Genomic DNA, 19,920 nt, shown 5'->3' on the forward strand with positions numbered 1-19,920 from the left:
CTCTACGCCCCACAGCCCCACGATTCCTAAAGTGTGGGTAGGACGGATATGAAGAAAAATAAATCTCCTTTGTCAACATTTGAGAATTAACCACTTAGTCCTAAGAACTATTCAGGTGAAATAAAGAACTCTGCTTGTTTACTATGCATGCATCTGAAATAAATCAGCACTCTTAAGACGATTGCGTTATTTTCATTCTGTGGTGACCTGTTCTATTTACCGAAACCTGCCCTACACACACACAGTATTTCAGTAACAGCACTCTACTTATCTTTGATATCACATGATTAACAAAGCTTATTTGCTATTTATTCAATGAAGTATCCCTTTTATTTGTTTATTTCTTTGATCAACTATAAATGAAAGATATTCCTGTATATAAAACTGAACGTTTTAACTGCTGAAATGGAACTGTACATGTTTACTACAGGAAAAAATATCAACTCTCGTTTAACAAGACATTATACATCAATAATCCCTAGGGAGGATTTGCAGTCACGTGATCTATAAAAACAAGCAGGACAAGTAACAGCAATTTATATGCAAAAGTAATGATTTAATGACTATAAGCAAGACAAAGCAATAGAATTGTGCTTCTGTTGCAGACTGGAGACAATGAAATGTTTAACTACAATTTTCCCGTACAAACATGAAACAATATCCATATAGAATAAACACCCTCACAAATGTATAAATGGTGGGTGATGAGCACACACGAAGTTCGACCAAAGCAAAGCACAAACTGAAAAGTGTTCCGGGCTATTCATATTTTGAGTTGAAAGTGTTCCTCCTAGTTCAAAAATAAGACCTTTGAAAACCTCTGATAAAATGCTCCTATTGGCAGGACATTAAATAGGAGGTGCTCTCCACAGTTGATTGGAAATATTAAAGTACCTGTTAAATTTTAATGAAGTTAGTACTGTACCATATACATATATATTAAAACAAATGTAGATAAAATGCCTTCATCCAGCAACTTGTTGGTTCCTTAAAATTTATACCACATATTTTATGGCTTCTGTAGTGATTCCATGTGCTTTTTAAAAACACAATTCCATCACACCAAATAATAAAACTAACCAAACATGTAAATCACTTCTATGTTCCTTAATTTTTCTTCACTGCACCAGTTAAACTATTAGTAGTTGGGTAAAAGTAAAAATATCACTTGAAACAAGATAAAGCCCATAAAATCCTATTAAGATTGCCAATTGCTTTCAGGTTAACAGAGATTTGTGATAGCTCTCAAAGACGGAAGCTTTCACACACACACACAAGGTGTTCTCTGCAATATCAGCAAAATTCAAACAGGTGGCATCTGCAAGGGTCGAACCAGTTTGGAAATTTAACAACCATATCATGAGTGCATGAAACACAATATTTTCTTTATAGTATTTATAAATATATCATACAATACTGTTTCCTGTTATGTCATATACCAATATGGCATTGTACAACAAGCATAATGCCATCTGATTCTTACAAAAGCGAATCATTTAAACAAAGTCAGTAAATAAAACGGTAATACCCGCTTTTAGGCATACAAATTGTAAAACTGAAGTTTACTTTCATTTTGATCGGTTCTGCCCAGCAACAGAAAAGTAAGGATGCAACATAAGAATCAAAATGGCTAATACGCAAGAAATAGTTATTCACAGTGACATGGCTACATATATGCATTATTCTATGCATATTCTTTCCGTTTTGTTGAATTTCAAGATGAAAAAGCAGTTGCTTTCTACAGGTTCACAAAACAGCATAATAACAATAACAATTGAAGAGAATGTAATGTAGGAGTTAGTCTGGATTAACAAACTACATCCCAAGGTTTATATCCACTTCCGGAGCTTTCCACGTCTAAATGATTGGGACAGAAATCACTCCACCTCCTTCCTAACACATCATGGTACACGTCGGTTTGCTTCCCAGTCCTTTGAAAATAATCCTTTACAGAACAATCTTTCGTTGTAATTAACGTCCATATAAACAGTCACCTAGTCCATCTTTCATAGCCAAGTTCGGTGTCACTACAAAAGAAAGCGATTTGGACGATAGTAACATGTATTAGCATCTATAAAGCTGTAATGGCATGAAGAGATCTATATAAATCAGGGTTTTCGGCAGTCTCATGGAGGTGTCAGCCCGACGAAGTTGCCGAAGAGCCATTTATTGATGTTTTCCGCGCTCTGTTGGTAAAGGAGGATTGGTGGTTACTGGTGGGGCTGCTGCTGGTTCCATTCATAGTACTAGAGATATGAGGAAATTGAGGATGGGGAGACTGCACTGGAGTGCTGGGGCTGGGCAAACAAGATGAAGTAGAGGGGATGCCTCCTGCTGGGCTGCTAGCCTTGTCACTCCCAGAGTCACTTTCTAATTCTCCGCTATTATTTAAGCCCTCTCTCTGGTGGCTGATCTTCATTCTTTTGCAAGTCGGTCGAACTCGATACTTCAGAGGAAGAGGTCCATTCTGCAAAACAAAGAGAAGGCACTATAAGCACACTCTCCGCACCAGTAAAGATTACAACGTGAGAAGAGAAACGGCAGCTATTTACCCTTCTCCAAGTGTAAATATAGGCAATATCCATTAGTGTATAGTAGTCCTTCAAAGGTTCCTCTTCATACATCACATCGATCTATTTTAAGACATTAACCCTTCAATTAATAAGTATCAGAATAGAATAACTTAAAGCATAATATATTTTTCTTCCAGGGAAAAGTGATCTGAAAGCAATATTATCAAAGGGACTCCAAAACCTTTTACTCCAAAACTGCCTGGCAGAGGAGAACTTTTGATAGGTACTATTTATTTGGCATATATGAAAAGAGTATTTAACTTTTAAAAAGTCTATGCAGAATAATTTCCTCAGTATTTAGAAGGCAGAAATAAATTTGAAAAAAATACAGAATAAACACAAATACTACTTTGGGATTTTAAAGTATTTTCTTATTTCTTACAAAATATTACATTACACATTTTAAATATGGTTAGTTCTTATTATTTTCTGGTTCTGAGTTAAACAACTAATCAGAAACCCACTTTAAATAAAATAAAATAAATAAACAACAATAAAGCTAACCAGCTCTGGAAGGTTTAGAATAAAAGGACTGTTAAACAAAACAAAATAAAAAAAAATCCAGGTACCTGAAAAGTATTAGGTATATCCATTTTACTTCGGAGAAACTTTCTTAGATGCATCACTGTCATTGCTGCTGGGCAGCGTAAATATCTTTTGTCATTCACCTAACAGTATATTTGGAAAAAGTCAGTCCATGTACTGAGAACAAACAGCAATTTTTTAACAGTTTAATTTAGGATGACACAGTATAACTGAATAAAAGCATACACACTTTATAAAATGACCAACTACAGTTTTAAGATTTCTACTGCGAACTCCTTTTGAAGAAAATTGGAAATAGGCACTAAATACTAAAAAAAAAAAAAGAATAATTGTAGAGCAAAATCAAATACTATATAAGTAATGGTATATATAAGGGTGCTAAAACAGATTACAATATTAGAAGAGATGTTTCAAGTGATTATATTTAAAAAATTCAAATTGTCTTTATTCTAAGAAATTACATTTAAAAAATAAAAGCAGACTACTTCACTTTCCATTTTTAAAGTATTAACATAGCTTCTACCTTGTCTGCCAAAGCAATTTCTTTCTATCTATAGCAGTAAGAAGTTGGAAACCTCTGTTTAATATCTTTTTATGGGGGTTGTTTCCTCTGGCAGATAGATAGATTTATTTATTTAGCTCACCCACCAAACTCTCCAAAAAGTAATTATTTTTTTTCTGTCTAGGCTTTTGTCTCGAGTAAAACTAGATTATTTACCTCATCCTTTGATTTCTCTCTCTCTTTATTTCCTTTCCGTTCCAATCTGGAGACAACAATGAAACAATTACAACAAATAATAGATAGAGCTGTTAATACTGATAAACATAAAATATTGCCCACAGAACTTGCCTATTCTGGTCAAAGAATTCAATGGATAAGCTTATTATCTCGTCATCTGTTATAATTCTTTTGTCTTCATCTGCAACTTCTCCCCTGTCTTCATTAGAGCCATTGGCAGCTGCACAGAAATTTCCACAATCGTTTATATTTTTAAATTAAAATCAGACAGAATGACAATTATCAGTAACAGGGGAAAACCTCAATACAAAGATAATGTATTAGTATTTAAGTAGTCATTATTATATCTTTAATCAGAAACCTGAATCCAGGATGTCTTAAATGTGTTTATGGTTAAATAATTTGTAAATGAAAGAGGAAATATTAAGATGTTTTAGCTAAAGTATAAGGTCCAGTCTATGTTATTGTTACCAAAGGTTTAATAAACTAGAAAGTTTTACCATCAGCTGATGGATGAGCTGCATAAAAATCTCTTCTTCTTTTCATTTCATCTGGATGGGAAAGCATATATGTTTCATTTAGTTTACTCTGTGCTATAGGTAAAAAGGCAGCATAGTAATTATGTATTGTTATTTGATTTAACTACTTACTTTTGAAAAGGCCTGGTACTAGTTTGTACACAATATCTTGGAGAGTTTTATCTGACCTAAAAAAACAACAACCCCAAAATACAAATAAGCAAATGCAACAATATTTGAATAAAAGTTACAGCTCTTCATTTATAATCAATCCCTTAGCAATGAGGGATCATCTACAAAAAGAAAAGGCTCAGCTCTATTAAAATTAACCCACAAGACTTTACAAACAAATTGACCTTATTAAAATAAATGTTAACTCTTTTGCAATTTATCTGACTGACAATATTTTCTGTCCCCTAGCAATTTATCTCGTACAGTGTTCACTCAGTCTGAATGAAGGCCTTTTAAAAACCTGTAACCACCAACCAAAACGAGGAGATAAACATCACAAAGAAGCAATAACGGATCCTGCTAAAGGATGAGGACTTTGTTTTGAAGTTTAACTTTTCCTTTTGAGTTTCATAAATATTTTTGATGTTTCTGAAGAACAGTTAAAAGGTTGCACTGCAGGATGTCTGTGTGAAATGGAACATGGAGATACAAAATATGGGATTGTGATAAATAAGGAGAGGGGAAAGGACATTGTTCAAGCGATTAGTGTATTCCAAAAAATACAAAAACATTGTGTCTCGCATCCAGACAAGTCTTCCATTTCAATCCGTGATAAGACTCCAAAGACAGCACATAGGCAAACGTTAGCATGTAAATTGACAACTCCTCTCAGATTTAAATTGTAGATGAAGAGATAACATCAAAATATTCACAGCTAGACCCCTTTTATAAAGTGAAATTACACTTTTCTCCTACCTTATATTCAAAAGCGGTCTGGTTTTGTGAACTTGGACATCACATATAGGACAATACTTGCTTGTCTCCAAGTAACGTACGATACACGTCTTACAGACTATAAGTAAAAACACGTAAGGCTTTTAGTAATATTATTAGGCAATACTCAAATATGGACAGGGATGCGATTTTTACACTATGCAAGCTAATAAATGGTTCACTGTTAGAAATGCGCTGCTTAAGCTAAACAAGTTCTCTGATTAGCTGCAATTAACGTGAAACTGAGACGCTCAGTGTGTACCTAGATATACACACCACGTTAACAAAGACTAAGGCTTTTGTCAAACGAAATGTGAACAAATCATCTTTCGCACAAATCTGCATATTGGACGTTCTAGCTAATAGCTCTGTTTTTCCGGCTGCACGGGAAAGGTGCGAAGCAGCACAGAGACAATGCGAAGAGTCTTACTGTACTTACAGGAGTGTAGACACTCTATGATGGTTGTTGCATCAATGAAGTACCCGCCACAGAGCACACACATAAGATGGGGGTTTAGCTCGGTTATTTTGATTCTGGTTGTTCGGTGCATTTTTGCTTAAGAAAAGGCGGCTCTGAAAGACACACACAGAGGACCATTGACTAGGGGACAAGCTCAGTGTCCCAGGGACAGAGAGCCCGCGTTTCCCCACCCACGCTGAAGTTGCATCCCCAAAACGCAAGGAAATATGGAAGGAGACTGGAGGGGGAGAAGTGGCCAGACAGGGAATTGCGGGCGGGCGCGATGCCCGGGTGACACAGCCCAGGGAAATGTCCTGGCCAGAGGTGCCTGCAGCCCCGCGTTGGGGGCCGGGGTCCAAGCCCTCTGCCAGCTCCGGGAGGGCGAGCCCGCTGCACAGCACCTACCCGCTCACCCGCGGGTGCTGCGGTTACTCGCTGGCCCAGATCCCCTCGGCGCCGCTGGAGCCCGCAGCCCGGGGTGCGGAGGGAGCCGAGTCCCCTCTCCGTGGGGCGGGCCGGGCACGGGGCTGCAGGGGAGCCACACAAAGGGGAACCGGCGCCTCCCGCTGCGCCCGCCCTGGCATTTCCGGAGGGCTGGGGGTGGGGCTGGGGGACACGCACCTCGGAGCTGCTCCGGCCGGCCCCGGGGGCTGCCCGCTGCCCACCGGGCCGGGGCTGGGGTCCGGGCGGCGGCCGCTCCCCCCTCGCGCCGCGCTCGGTGCAGGCTCGGGACTGCTCAGCTATCCGAGGGGGTTGCTATAGCAACTTACACTTACACTTGGCATCCTGCCACCGCTGGGAACACACGAGAGCCAGGCGGGGGGGAGCCGAGGGGAGGATGCGGGCCGGGGGAAGCCGGGCCGGGGAGGGGGCGCGGCCCGGCCAGGCTGCGGGTGTCTGCGAAGAGGCGCCGGGCAGAGCCTGGGCCTGGAGGAACCTGGGCTGGGGCTGGGGTGCAGCTGGGGGAGGTAGTGTCCGGCGCGGAGGGGCTGGTGGGGCCGGGCTCGGCAGAGCTGCCGCACGATCCCGCAGGGTGCAAAGAGAGCGGAGCCGGATTTGGAAGGAAAGGCTGGGGGTGGGGGTAGGGGCTGAAAGCGGAGCTGGTGGTGGGAGGGGTCTCGGGCCGCCAGAGAGCTGCGTCGAGCCGGTGTTGGGGTCTTAGACTAGTGGAGGCAAATGCAAGAGGCTCCTCCCGAGTCTCGGCCATTTCGGATCCTCTCAGGGGCCTCTATCCACGTCGACTTGGTGCAAGGAGCTTGTCTGAGATCGTTCCTCTTCCCCTCTGCTCCCTCCCTCTCCCAGCCCAGCTGAACCGCATTCCCAGGCAGATCCCCCTAGCTCGCCAGCTGTAGACTTCGCCCCAGCTCCCTGCGATCGCATTACCGAGATGTTTATTTAACTGGGTCTCGTTTTAACGCTTTTTGGGGTCTAAAATGAAGTTCTCCCGCCGCTCGGATAGGAACGGTGCAAAGTTTTGCTAAGGTGAAGAGAGATTTGCAATAAGGGGGTGAGTTGTCCGTTTGGGAGGAAGCCGGTGTGCAAATCTCAGACTGTTTGAACAAATCACCTTTTGAGCAATAAAAGCTACTTTAAACAGTGCTGGAGTGACAATATGCAAAGGACCACGTGACCAGACCATTCCTAACGCTAAATCAACACCTTGTCAACGCTGTGCAGCGACAGGAGTGAAAAACAAATGTCATTTTCCCAGCCCGCAGCCTACAAACCCCCATCGGCTGCAACAACACTAACAAAAATCATATATAGGAAAGAATAAGAGGGAAAAGAGTAAACTCCAAGGATTAAAAAAAGCCGCCAGCTGAGCCAATTGCACAGTAAATTATTTACTGTCAGCTAGAACCTGAACAGCGTGACATAACAATGCATGCCAGTCACCTCCCCATTCCAGTGCTCCCACTCCACGGACCAAGTTTCCTGATCTCACCCTTCCTGAGACACAGTAGAAGCTACCCTCGACTGAAATGACTGAGTTTATGAAACTCGCTGTTGGATAGTGCTGGAGATTCTCCCCAGATCCTCGCAAGCTTCGATACCAACCAGTGAAACCCAACGATACCAACCAGGTTCCGAAACCACGTCTGACATTCCGAATGTCAGTCAAACTGGCCAGGTGAGGGCTACAACATTTCTGAGAAAGTGTCCACAGCGCCCACGAGCGACCTGAGCGAGAAAACTTCACTTGCTGCTACATGAGACTCTCTGAACTAGCAATATACAGTAGACAAACTCTCCTATATGAAATGATTGCGAGCCATGTGCAAAAGGCTATGGTGAGGAGATATCCCCAAGGCTGAGTGTGGCACCGCGCAGGGTATTCTGATCCCAAAGATCGCCTCAACAGTCTCCAATCTGCCACTCTTTTTTATTGATATCGACAGCATGTTTTTGTACGAGAGGATAAATGCAAGGCGGCTTTACTTCAGTCTCTGAAGTATATTACTGAATTGCCATTGACCTGGGGTTTCTTACATTACTCAAATATGAACAGGCTGCTTTCACTGTTCTGTGTTTTATCTGTTAAACCCAACACCGTGTAAATCGTACACATCTATATTGCAAAATAGACCGTGGCAGAGGTCACATAGGACGGTTGGTTTAGAATTCTTCCCAAGTCCTGATATACCAGGGCAGTCCTTCAAAAGATATTAACACGTTTTATTTCATGCAAGCGTAGCCTCTTCCTAAATGGAGAATGTAATTCAACCGTCAACCTTGTTTAGTCGCAGCATTCCCTATCGCATATTATTTATAGTCTAAAGTTAACTCTTTTTCTGTTAACCGCATGCTATGAGCTGTCTTTTAAATCTGTGATCTCATGTAGCAAACTGAATCAAACACCCAAATACTCACTACAAGTCACCTGGTACACACACACTTCTGTAGATGAGTGTGTCCATTATACACACACACACACTATATTTTACTACAGCAAAACCTGACCATCATATTTTGGTTAGAGGAAAATCCTTACAGGTTTTTCTACTGGTATTAACGTTAAGAATCCATAGACTCACCATAGCCAACACAAACTGTCCCTTAACATGAATATATATATATATATATAGCTACACACACAACCAAAAAAACCCCAACTAAATGTAACAATACGTGATGGTAAAACTTGCTAGCGGTAAACAGTGACAGCCAACTGACTGTTTAGAGGCCTTACATGGGCTATGTCAAAATGAAGAAAAACAGAAGCACGTTCTTGTGGTTATAATCAGCTAGACTATGAAAAAAATCTGAGTGCAATAAACTATCTAATTCGGTTTTCCAGGTGTGTAACAAAGTATACCTAAAATATAGGTAACTTCATTCAGACGGTTTTGCGTACTTTGCACCTATATCCGCTGGAAGAACTGTCTGTTCAGCAGTAACAAGCCTGTCATATAAAGCCTTATTATCTTTAGGAATAAGAGCCACTTTTACTATGAATACTATTATTCTCCCTTCACTAAAGAATGTCCACATATGTTTTAAAGGAACTGTACGGACAGTATTTCCCCACAGTCTTTGCACAGAACATTGTAGTAAAGAAAGAACTGAAGAATGGCAGCAGAGGGTAAAAATCCCCAGCCCTTAAAATCAGGCTCATAAATTTAACTACATGAAGTGCCCAATCAGTCTACCTAAATAAACTAAAGTGAATTTGTAGGTATCGCCATGATCTGGTATAGATCAATAGTTTGTATCTGGTAAATTGCAACAAACGTCTGTCTTAGTTTACGGGATGTATTGTAAATAGCGCCTCTAAGCATTTTTAGTGGACTACATTTCCAGAAACTCTCTAGTCCTTAAGAGTCCTGTAAAATAAAGAAACACTGGCTACTATGAACTATGCAAAAAACTATTGAATGCTATACTTGGCGTTGGGTATACATGTCTACTTTTCCCTAAACTTTATGGAGAGCGGGGTACGACGCTTAGTTTTTAGATTCTGGAAAATGAAGATTTTCCTTTTATATAAATTGATTTTTTTCCCGCTTCTCTTTTCTTATTTACTTCCAAATATTAACAATAAATGGCTAGGAAAGCGCCAAGCTGTGTATTGTCAAGGCCACACACAATTCCATAAACATATACAATCAACTTTATAGTGCCACCCATAAACATCACGAAGAGTAAATCCACGGCACCTTAAAGACTTTACCGAGAAGTTCATGTTAATTTACCCTTCCTGGGCTTAGAAGGAAAATACCAGTTAAAGAAAAAAAAAGCCATTCAAAAAAACCCACTACGTCCTGCAGTCACACCATCTTCGCTATAGTAAATCTGCACACCCAATTTTCAAGGGTCACAGTTAAAGTGATTTCTTCACAAAAAGTTATTTTTCAACCTTGGTCTCCCCTGTCCCCCCCTCAACAGGTACAAGCCCAGAAACTTTAGCATTTTAAGCACAAATGCAAACGGAGGCATTGGAAACAACTGGGAACCGCCATCTTACAAGCCATCAAATTTCACAGAAGTGTTTGTCCAACTTAAGTTAATAACATTTTCTTTGCGGTCCCCCCCGGTCTAACAACCCCCTCAGCGGGATCACTACCCCCCAGTGGCCCTATCTCTATAAAATGGGTGCAGTATCTCACACTTTAAACCCCCCCAAGCATATTTCTTTCGGAGAGGACTGAAATCACTTGACCTAGGCAGCTCCAGATTTCATGAACCGTCCCGGTTTAATCAAAATCTGCCTTTAAACAAAGGGCGCTGAGGCCGGGCTGGAAACAAGGACTGGAAATATAAATATTCTCCTAGGGGGCCATGTGCACAGAAACATTTTAGGGGGCAGCTGGGGAAAGAAAGAAACTAAAATTTGCAAATGTGGGTGCGTAACGAAAGTGAGTGCACAGACTGCTGCTGCTGCTGTGAGTCTATGCGTGTGTGTGTGTGTGTGTGGTTGGAGCAGCCTGTCAGCGCTTTTCGCATACGGAGAGCTTGGGGGACACCTAGGCTCCCCTTTGCAGCCCCCAAACCGGCCTAAACCCGCCGCCACCCCCTTCCGCCCCCCGTCCTTGGCAAGGAGACACCTCGCTTTATACATACCCGGAAAAAGGAGCCGGTGGGTGATGATCGGAGCGGCCAAAAAAGACAATGAAAGTTAAAAGTCGTTCAGCAGAAAATGAATGTGAGCCAAGCGGCCATCTTGAAATGAACTGCAGACGCTGTCAATTGCAATAAGCTTATTGCTGCTGCTGCTGCTGCTCTCAGCTCATGTTAGTTACAAAACAACCGGGTTTTCTCCTCTCCTCCACCGACCCTTCTCACTCCCTCTGTCTCTCTCCCTCTGAGTCTGGTTTTTGGGTGGCTGAGGAGCTGGGAGTTTAAAATCTTTCTAATCCGGATGGGTTCTGTCTCCACCAGCCCATTGTCTCCCCCTCGGCCCCTGCTCTGTCTCTTGGTCTCCTTTTTATTATTATTATTTCATAGTTGTTGGTGGGGAAACAGGGAAGGGAGAGCGGAGGAGGGAAAAAAATGCAACGCTGAAGGCACACAGTGGAAACTGACACCGTCCCCAAAATGGCTCAGAGTTCGCCCGCCCCGCCAGCATCACGTGGGGCTCCTCATTCCTTAAGGGTGGCCTGGGAATTAGTGTCGGTGTAGTCGGAGTCCGTCAGCCTCCCCATGACCCAATCCCACAACTCAGCCGCCTCCTCCCCCTCCTCGCACGCCACCCCCTCCCCCTTCCACTCCACACACACTCTGCCTGTTCCTCCTCCTCCCCCTACCCTGCACACACACAGATCCTGCCTATTCCTCCTTTTCCCCGCTGCACACACGCTGCCCCGGCCCCCCCTCTACTCACATTCCCCACTTCTCCGCTTCCCTCCGCACTACACACTTCGCCTTTTCCTCCTCTCCCTCCACACCCCTTCGAGCCCTATTCTTCTCCCCCGCCGGCTGCAGGCACTGCGAGCCCTGCTACCCCTCCTTCCATTCACACGCACTCCCCGCTCTGCACACACGGTCCATGCCTCCTCTCGACACACACCGCCTCCGTCCTTCTCCTTGCCCCACATCCACACACACCAGCTGCCTCCTCCTCTGCCCACCTTTCCAGCCCCATCTCTGCCCAGCGGTGGGCTGTACACACCCAGAGCTGCCTCTTCCCCACGCTCTGCCCACCCCTCCTGCCCACCTCCAGTCCCACCGCCGCGCTCACCATGCGGGCTCTCCTCGCTCCTCCACACACACGGTGCCCATTCTTCCCCCTCCACTCCACGCATCCCCTCCAGCCCTTGCCCGCAACCGTGCGACTGCCCGGGATTTCCCCCCGCTGAGCACACGCACCCCCCATCCCTCGACACAAAACACTTGCCCCCCTCGATGCACACACACAATTTCCTGCCTCCTGTCCCTCTTCCATCTGCAAACAGTCCCACGGCCGCCTTTCCACACTGCTATTCACACACGCCTGCGTCCTGCTTCATCCACATGCCACCATCAGCCTCCGCTCCCCTATTCCACCTTCCTTCCCTCTACACTCAGCACAGCTCCCCCTCCTCGCCCCTCTGCACACACCCTCTGCCCCTTTCCAGACACACATGCCACCCCGCTTCACACACACCACCTTCCCGGGCCCGCCTTTCCCCCACACTCCTACCCCTTCCTCACTGTCTTCTATAGATACCCCTCGGTCTCCGTTTTCATCCATACCCTTGTTCCCTCTGCACCCTCCACCCCCAGCGTAGTCATCCTGCTCGCCATTGCCTCCTCCACATGCCCTGACACCTCCTCCCCCCCCTCCCGCCATATGCACCTTGTCCCCAGCGCATCCTGCGAGCACGCCTGGCTCCCTCCTATCCCCCGGGCATATTCCTTCTTCCTCTCCCACCCTGACTCGGCCCCTCCTATGGCTCCCCAGGGCACGGCGCTGCTTGCTGCGGCTGCGCCCATCTCCTGTTACCCCGCTGGACACAGCCAGTGTGGACGGGAGGCGCCCTAGTGTTGGACACGGTCCACGACCGCGTAAAACTGCTAAGGCTAAAGCTCCGCTCTCCGCCCATTCCGGGGGTTTGCTCGTCAGAGGGCTGCAACAGAGAATGCGGCTCCCTGAAGGAAGGGCTCATATCAGGGAGTATTGACCGACAGGGGAAGGGAATGGGCAAGATCAGTCCCATCTTAATCTCCCCTCCCATGACGTCCCAATATCGCTGCAGAGCAATAAACCCCCGTGCCTGGCTCCGGAGCTTTAATGAAGGAGCGGCAGCGCTATACCCAACAGTTGCAGTCTCACCTGAGCGCCTCAGCGTTTTGCCCGAGTCAGGACTGCAGGAGCCTACCTCGCTTTTGTATTTAAACCGGTGCTTAGTCTCTTAACAGTTGAGTTCCCCCCGCCTGTCGATTAAAAACAGCGGCTGCGAGGAAGAGGATCAGTGGAAGCAGAGCTATGTATCAACACTGATTTCATACACAGAGTATAATTCATGGAAGGACAAGCTTTCAGACAATACGGCAGAAGGGGTGTGTGTGTGTGTCTGTAGAGGTTGTGGAGACAGCGCAGGTCCCATTTCAGTTCCAACTCTACATCCGTACTGAAATAACAGGATGGACTTCTCAGCAAGAGCAGAGCTTGACCCATTGCCTGCCTCTGTGGAGTGGTGCTTGCTCTGAGTTTTTAATGAATAAATCCGGGGCAAGATCAACGACTCGCAGTTTTGCCTCCCACTGTAAAGTTTGAGTGAATTTTAATCTCATCCAAGATACAACATCACTCGGAGTGAAGGGTACAGCAATGGAGGGACAACGGCATTACAATCTAACAAATCATATCGATAGAACCTTAACAGTATCGCACTGAACTAGTTTTTGCCTTTTGAACGATAATACTGTTCCTCTATGGAAATGTCATTTTAAATGGAGCTGCTGTTTCCTCCCCTTGGGAACTTTCCATCCACAAAAATGGAGAGAAGAAGTTAATCCATTTTATTATAACGTGTGGAAAAATAATATTTCAGAAGAAAGCACAAAGTAAAATAAAGTGAATATTTTAAAGACAAATCAATTATCTAGCCATCTAATGTAAGAACAGTTGTGATAAGAAAACAGGACTTCAACAAAGAACATAAATTTGACTGCACAGAAAGAGTAGTTACACTTACTAGAATACAGAATTTCAGATTCAATAGCTGATACACAAGTAATAAGGTCTAAGTTTGTGACTACATGATATTTTAAAAAGAAGAAAATTGATTAAGCATGTTCCCTACGAAGAAACTGTTAGGAGTCAGTGCACTTTTCTTCCTCTTGAACCCAGCGGATTGTCAGTTTTCTTCGATCACATCTGAGATGCTCTTTCTAGGCTTTTTGCTGCATCTTTTAGTTTTCCAACTAAATCCTAAAAGATGGAGTATTTCATTTTAGAATATATTTTGCAACAAGCTGGCTATTAATAGAGACAAATATACATTATTTTTAGATACTCAACATGGGAATAGCAGCACTTGTCTCAAGAGGACTTTTATATTTGATACAAATTTAAATGTCAATTAAAGCAATAACTTTTACTATGCTGCAATGCTTAAAGTGTTCCACATATATTTGCAAAAAGTAACCTTTCACGTGGATCCGTTACTAAAATATTAAAGTGCATTTTTAAAACGAAGATGTATCAGCAGCGTATTCACAGTTAACATTAAAAGATACTTATCACAATAGGCATAGGCAAATTTCAAATATTTTGAAAATATTTAATGTCAAATTTTACGCCAACACAATCCAGCAATCAAAGCATGTCAAATTTAATTAACTCAGAAAAACCTAAACCTAACCAAACTATATCTTTGTAGGTAAAACAAAGTTTTTGGGAAACATTTCACTTGAGTTTTAAATTTGTAATTGGAATCTTTGCATCCCCCTATCTCCCCCACAGTCTTTCACAGTTTTTCCCTAATATTTTTCAGTATAACAGCCCTCCAACCACTTAATTACATGCTTAATTGCTAAGTAGAGATCAATGTATATTTCAATTCATTACTTCCTCTTTAGGTGCAATTAGCACCGACTAAAACTCTTCAGTTTATACACATTAATCAATCATGCAGTGGTTATCCAAATACCATACCATTTTCTCCTTTATATTTTCTCTGTATCACAGGAGATTAAAGTTGTAGAAAATTGATGGATTTCCTTTCAGATTAACATTACATTAAGAAATGTTTTCCATCCGTTTCTAAAGCCATACCAACAAAAGAGTAATTCGCAGCTAATTAATTTCGCGTAGCTGGCAGCTTCACATCAGAAGTACAGATACAATACAATATTTCATTTAATATGTTTTTACAAAAGGCATTCGTCCCAACTTCATATATTTTTTGAACTGTTTACAAACTTTGCGGTTGATTGACACCCGATCAAAATTCACAGCGCTGGAGTCAAATACAGAAACAGTGATGATATAAGAAAATACCTGTAACTGTTCCATAGTGCAACTAAAACTAACGTCAGGGTGTGATCTTGAGTCGCTGTTCTGAAGGAAAAGAATAACACCTGTTTAATTAAAATGTGTCTTGAGCCTGGAGTTGCCTTTTATCTACTTATGCTAGGAAAAGTGATATACAGTACCTCCACATTTAAGGTCACCAAATAGGCAGGTCGATAAGTTTTATGAAGTTGGTTGGTCTAAAGTGATCATAAAACACACACAGAAAATCAGACATTACCACTGAGAAGGAAATCAAATCAAAGTTTCCTAATGTGGTAAGATTACCTTGATTTGATATTCCAGGCGCCAAGAAACATCGGTTACGTGCAGAGGACACCTGCCTATACTGAAAGATACAATGGTTATGTGTATCCTACCCTAAAACTAAAGGTCAGTTCTTCAAGGCTTTTGGTAAACAAACCCTAACAAGTTTTTACGATTTTCCTCAAATGATTGTTCAAAAGTTCACAACTTTATTTAAAGAAGAGAGTGTTAAATGGAAAAGGAAAGTTCATATTTTGTTTAAATTTGTGTTCAAAAGTATTAAATACAATTGAACGATTTGTTACTTTAATCATTTAAATAGCTCATTATAATTCCCCCCAAAATACATCTGGGTTTTTTTGTTTGCTTGTTTAAATAGTATCTAACTGAAAAATGATTTCTGTTGACAGAATAACCTACCTTCCCAATATGAGTTCCAACGTATCTTTGTTTTTCTGAAAAAAGGAAAACATGTATTTGCCAACTTCTACTGAATGAATAATTATAAAAGGGAAATATAGTTTAAAATTGGCTTAAAACCTGATATTCGGTGCAAAATTGCTCTATTCTCTCTCTATCAAATTTACAGTCTTCTAGACATGTGCTAGAGAGAGAAAAACAGAAGTGTATTAGTCTTTGAATAGAAATTAGCAGTATAATTTAAAGAAACAGCCACTAGAAAAATAGGGCGGCTTCAAAATACCTTATAGCAGATTTGTCGGCTTTGTGTTTTCCAGCCTCCAGTATACAAGCTGCAGCTGCTGCATGACAATGTTTTAATACTGTTGGGTCAATATGTTTCAAGACTGGGTGATCTAAAATAAATGAATGACTGATGATATACTTGTTCCTGAAGCCTGAAAACAACTTAAAAGGGCGTCTCTTTCTTTTTAAAATGAACTGTTCTAAGAAGTTACAAAGTAAAATGTTTCATAATTCAGAGGGTGGCAGGAAACTAAATATGTAGGCAAGTTATTAAACTAAATACAGCACAAAACACAGCAATTTTCATATTGTGAAAATCATTGCTAAGACGTTAGTTTCAGTAATAAGTGGGTACATGCATCTCCCCTCAACCCATTAAAAATCTTAGGTATCATAGGGAAACCCTTAACTTCCCATCACCCCACCCGCAAGCATATCTCAGAGCCTTATCACCAGAGACATGGAATTAGAATCTGACCTCGACTACACCAGTTTGTAAATTACTCCGGATTTACATCGGTATAACCGAGATCAGAATCCGGCTCATAAAATTTAAAAGAACATAAATACAAAGGTTTCACAGGTTTTCTGAGTAAATTATCTCTTTTTCTCCTAACTGCTCCTTCCATCCATCCCCTACCCCTATTTTATTCTGTTCATTTATAGAATTAAATTCAATGATCCCAATTAAGAATAATGTAAATTATAAACTAATTGCACGGATTTGCTGGGATTGCCATAGGAAGAAACATCCCACACAGAAAATAAAACAAACAACTTTTGTTCGTGACCCAGGAGGACTCCCGGACACAAACAGGCGGATGCCTTCGTTTTAATTGCTATATACATCACATAATTAAACACCCAAGCACTAACGTTTACAGTAAATACTTCTCCGAATAACAATTTACTTCGGAACTGTCTGCAGATTAAATTTTACCAAAGACTGATTAACCCCTCCCCCAAATAAATTATAATTTTGTTCAGTAATTACAGTTTTAGCTACAATCACCCCCCTAGTTATTTGCATTTTCCAACAAACATTGTGGATTATATTGCAGTCACTAGCCGAATAATTAAAACAAATCCTGTTGTTCCACCCTACTGCTGTGCGAAGCTGCATGTCAAATGTCAACACAGGATTACTTTGCATGTGCAATTACTGACCAGGCAACAGATTTTTATAACCCAAACTGAACTGAAAATAAACGGAGCTGGGAATTAAAAGCACTTATAAGGGGCATCAACTAAAGACTGGGACTGCAGCTGCCAAAACCAAACTGGACCCACTGCCACATACAAATTTGACCCATGCCATCTTCATCTTGACCTCTCCCGTTGGCAAATATACGTAGCTTAACCCCCCTATAGAGCTGTTTCGAATAACCAGCCAGGACAAGAAGTGATAGTTACGCAACTGTCCAAAAATATCCAAGCTCCTTTCATTTAACTGGAGCTTGCAATCTCTTTTAGGCCACAAGCAAGAAATGCACAGTTATTTCAGCAGTGAAATAACAAACATGAGGGAAGAACACTACGTGGGTAAGCGATTACATTGGTGTCTGTCTTGCTTGGTGCAAGTGGCATAGTATGTGTTACAGTACAGGAGTCTAGGGGTCTGGCTCTAGCCTACAATTAGCTGCAAACACAAGTCACAATAATGTAGCAGAAGATAAAAATAGATCCATTTCCCTGTTTCTCTCCAGCGCCCAGAAAGACACTGCAGGCTCCTTTCCTCTCCTGGCTCTTACTCGAAAAGCATAGCTTACCTAAAGCTACCCGGTCCACCTGGGCGTTGAGCAGGCTCTGGAAAGCCGTCTGGAGCAGAACCGCGTAGGCGCTAGGAGAAAAGCAGCCAGAATCGGCTAGGATCTGCAAGCCGCTCTGCACATACTCCGACAGCTCCATTGTGAGCGCTGTGACCTTCGACACACGGCCCACGTGACACCAAGGCTCAGCTGATCTCGCAGCTCCGGAGGAGCTAGATCGGCAGCGGCTGCTTGTTTCAGCCCAGTCCCAGAATGCGAGAGGAGCTGCTGCGGCTGTTGGAAGCTAGGCACCCTTTCTGCCGAGCTAGACACCACACATAAGTGCTTTTGTATTTAACCCCTCCCCCCCTTTTCAATGTCCTCTATGTCTCCTTTACCAGGGTAGGAGCAAAGCCATTTTCTAACTAAAAATAATAAAAATCTAATGGACATCCATGAATTTTACACACTTTTGGTGTTAACTCTCCCCCCCCCCGCCTTTTTTGCAGTGTAAATACTACCACTGATTTATTTGTAGGGAACAGCCAAGGAAATTCCACCCGCACGCTGTAAACTGGCTTTACCCTGGCTCTGAACTTTCAATAACTTTCCAGCCCCAGGGAATGCATTTTTTCTCCTCTTTTCTGCTATATATCTTACTATGGTTTACATTATCATTTGTGAAATGTATTACATGTTATTTACATCAATGTGCAGCTTCCAGACCTTTTTATGCCTCTCGTTCCTGTAGGAATGGCACAAATAAATTGCTGAATAACTCTACTGTTATATTGTAGATGGACACTATGGAGAGAGGTCATTAGAATTGTCTATAACAATAATTACTATTTATGTATTATTATGTAATATATTTTAAAAGCTGGAATGGTAGATGTATATTTTATATTTTGGCCTGATACTTTCTCAAGTGCTGTGGAAATCTGAATCTGTTTCATTTAGTATTTGTTCTTCCATTATGCAATACAGTAACAGGCCCTGATCTTGCAAGCACTTATTCACATGCTTAACTTTACATACTATTAGTCCCATGAGTATTTGTAGAATTGCGGCCTTAAATGTTTCTTTTGTACATAAAGACATTTTGTAATATGTATACCTATAAAATGAAAAAAAATATATCAGTGTAATGTTATGGTTGCGAGTTTACATACACAAAAGTCAGAGAACTTTCCACCAAGACTCACAAGGTTTTCCATTTAAATCAGTGGAGGTTAAGAGACTAAATACCTTTGTGGATTTAAGCCTTAATGCTATGATTTCCACGGTAAATATAACTCAGCTCTTTTTCATATATGTAGAATTTTCTATTAATATATATGGCAATATATCTATGTTTAAATATATGAACTATACAATGTTGCTGTGGAAACACTATCCATGAATTTTGTGAGTAATTTGTGTGTTTAAAATCTCATCTGTAACATTCTATTAATGTACTATTTGCATGTCTTTAAAAAAATACAAAAACAAGTTTCTGTGCATTTACTTGAGTTAGATCCAAATGATCACACATTGATACAAATATACTGTTTGCTTGAATGTGTAATTATTAAAATATGTATTTCAATGAGCATATTCCGATATATTCACATAGTTTGTGTTTATCTGAATTATTGCACTGTGGGCTTAGCCCTGCTCCTATCTGAAGTCAGCTGCAAATCTTCCAATGACTTGACCCTTGAAACAATAAAGAAAATGAGGTATTGCAGCACAACTATTTTAACTCATTAATACTTTTATTTCTTAATATTTTTACAAATTTACTAAAGCATAATTTTTCAAATTAAATTAGTTTAGAGTAATATGAGTGTGGAAAAAAGTGCTGCCTAAAAAAAATTTCATAAACATGATAAACTTTTATCTGAAACTGGTTGGATGGAATTTTACCAAGCTTTCCCAGTAAGTCATATTTAGGTTAATGAACTGCCAGGAGAAATGTCAACCAAAATGGTAAATTTTGCT

General features: G+C 41.6%; 2 protein-coding genes across 2 annotated transcripts; both read right to left on the reverse strand.

Moving 5' to 3' along the window:
• Positions 1 to 535: 535 nt before the first annotated feature.
• Positions 536 to 11,349, reverse strand: BMI1 (BMI1 proto-oncogene, polycomb ring finger). Its single transcript, XM_032775649.2, has 10 exons — positions 10,843 to 11,349; positions 5,761 to 5,894; positions 5,304 to 5,400; positions 4,509 to 4,564; positions 4,359 to 4,409; positions 3,970 to 4,078; positions 3,838 to 3,883; positions 3,143 to 3,241; positions 2,553 to 2,633; positions 536 to 2,467 (listed from the first exon to the last, which is right to left on the reverse strand). Exons 2-10 carry the CDS (start codon positions 5,870 to 5,872, stop codon positions 2,138 to 2,140), a joined length of 981 nt encoding a protein of 326 aa, XP_032631540.1. The 5' UTR covers positions 5,873 to 5,894; positions 10,843 to 11,349; the 3' UTR covers positions 536 to 2,137.
• A 2,350-nt stretch (positions 11,350 to 13,699) lies between these two features.
• Positions 13,700 to 18,136, reverse strand: COMMD3 (COMM domain containing 3). Its single transcript, XM_032775651.2, has 8 exons — positions 17,959 to 18,136; positions 16,188 to 16,299; positions 16,025 to 16,088; positions 15,905 to 15,939; positions 15,506 to 15,566; positions 15,361 to 15,417; positions 15,206 to 15,265; positions 13,700 to 14,134 (listed from the first exon to the last, which is right to left on the reverse strand). Exons 1-8 carry the CDS (start codon positions 18,095 to 18,097, stop codon positions 14,075 to 14,077), a joined length of 588 nt encoding a protein of 195 aa, XP_032631542.1. The 5' UTR covers positions 18,098 to 18,136; the 3' UTR covers positions 13,700 to 14,074.
• Between the last annotated feature and the right edge of the window lie 1,784 nt (positions 18,137 to 19,920).

The sequence above is a fragment of the Chelonoidis abingdonii genome, chromosome 2, assembly GCF_003597395.2.
Source record: "Chelonoidis abingdonii isolate Lonesome George chromosome 2, CheloAbing_2.0, whole genome shotgun sequence".
Classification (NCBI taxonomy): Eukaryota; Metazoa; Chordata; order Testudines; family Testudinidae; genus Chelonoidis; species Chelonoidis abingdonii.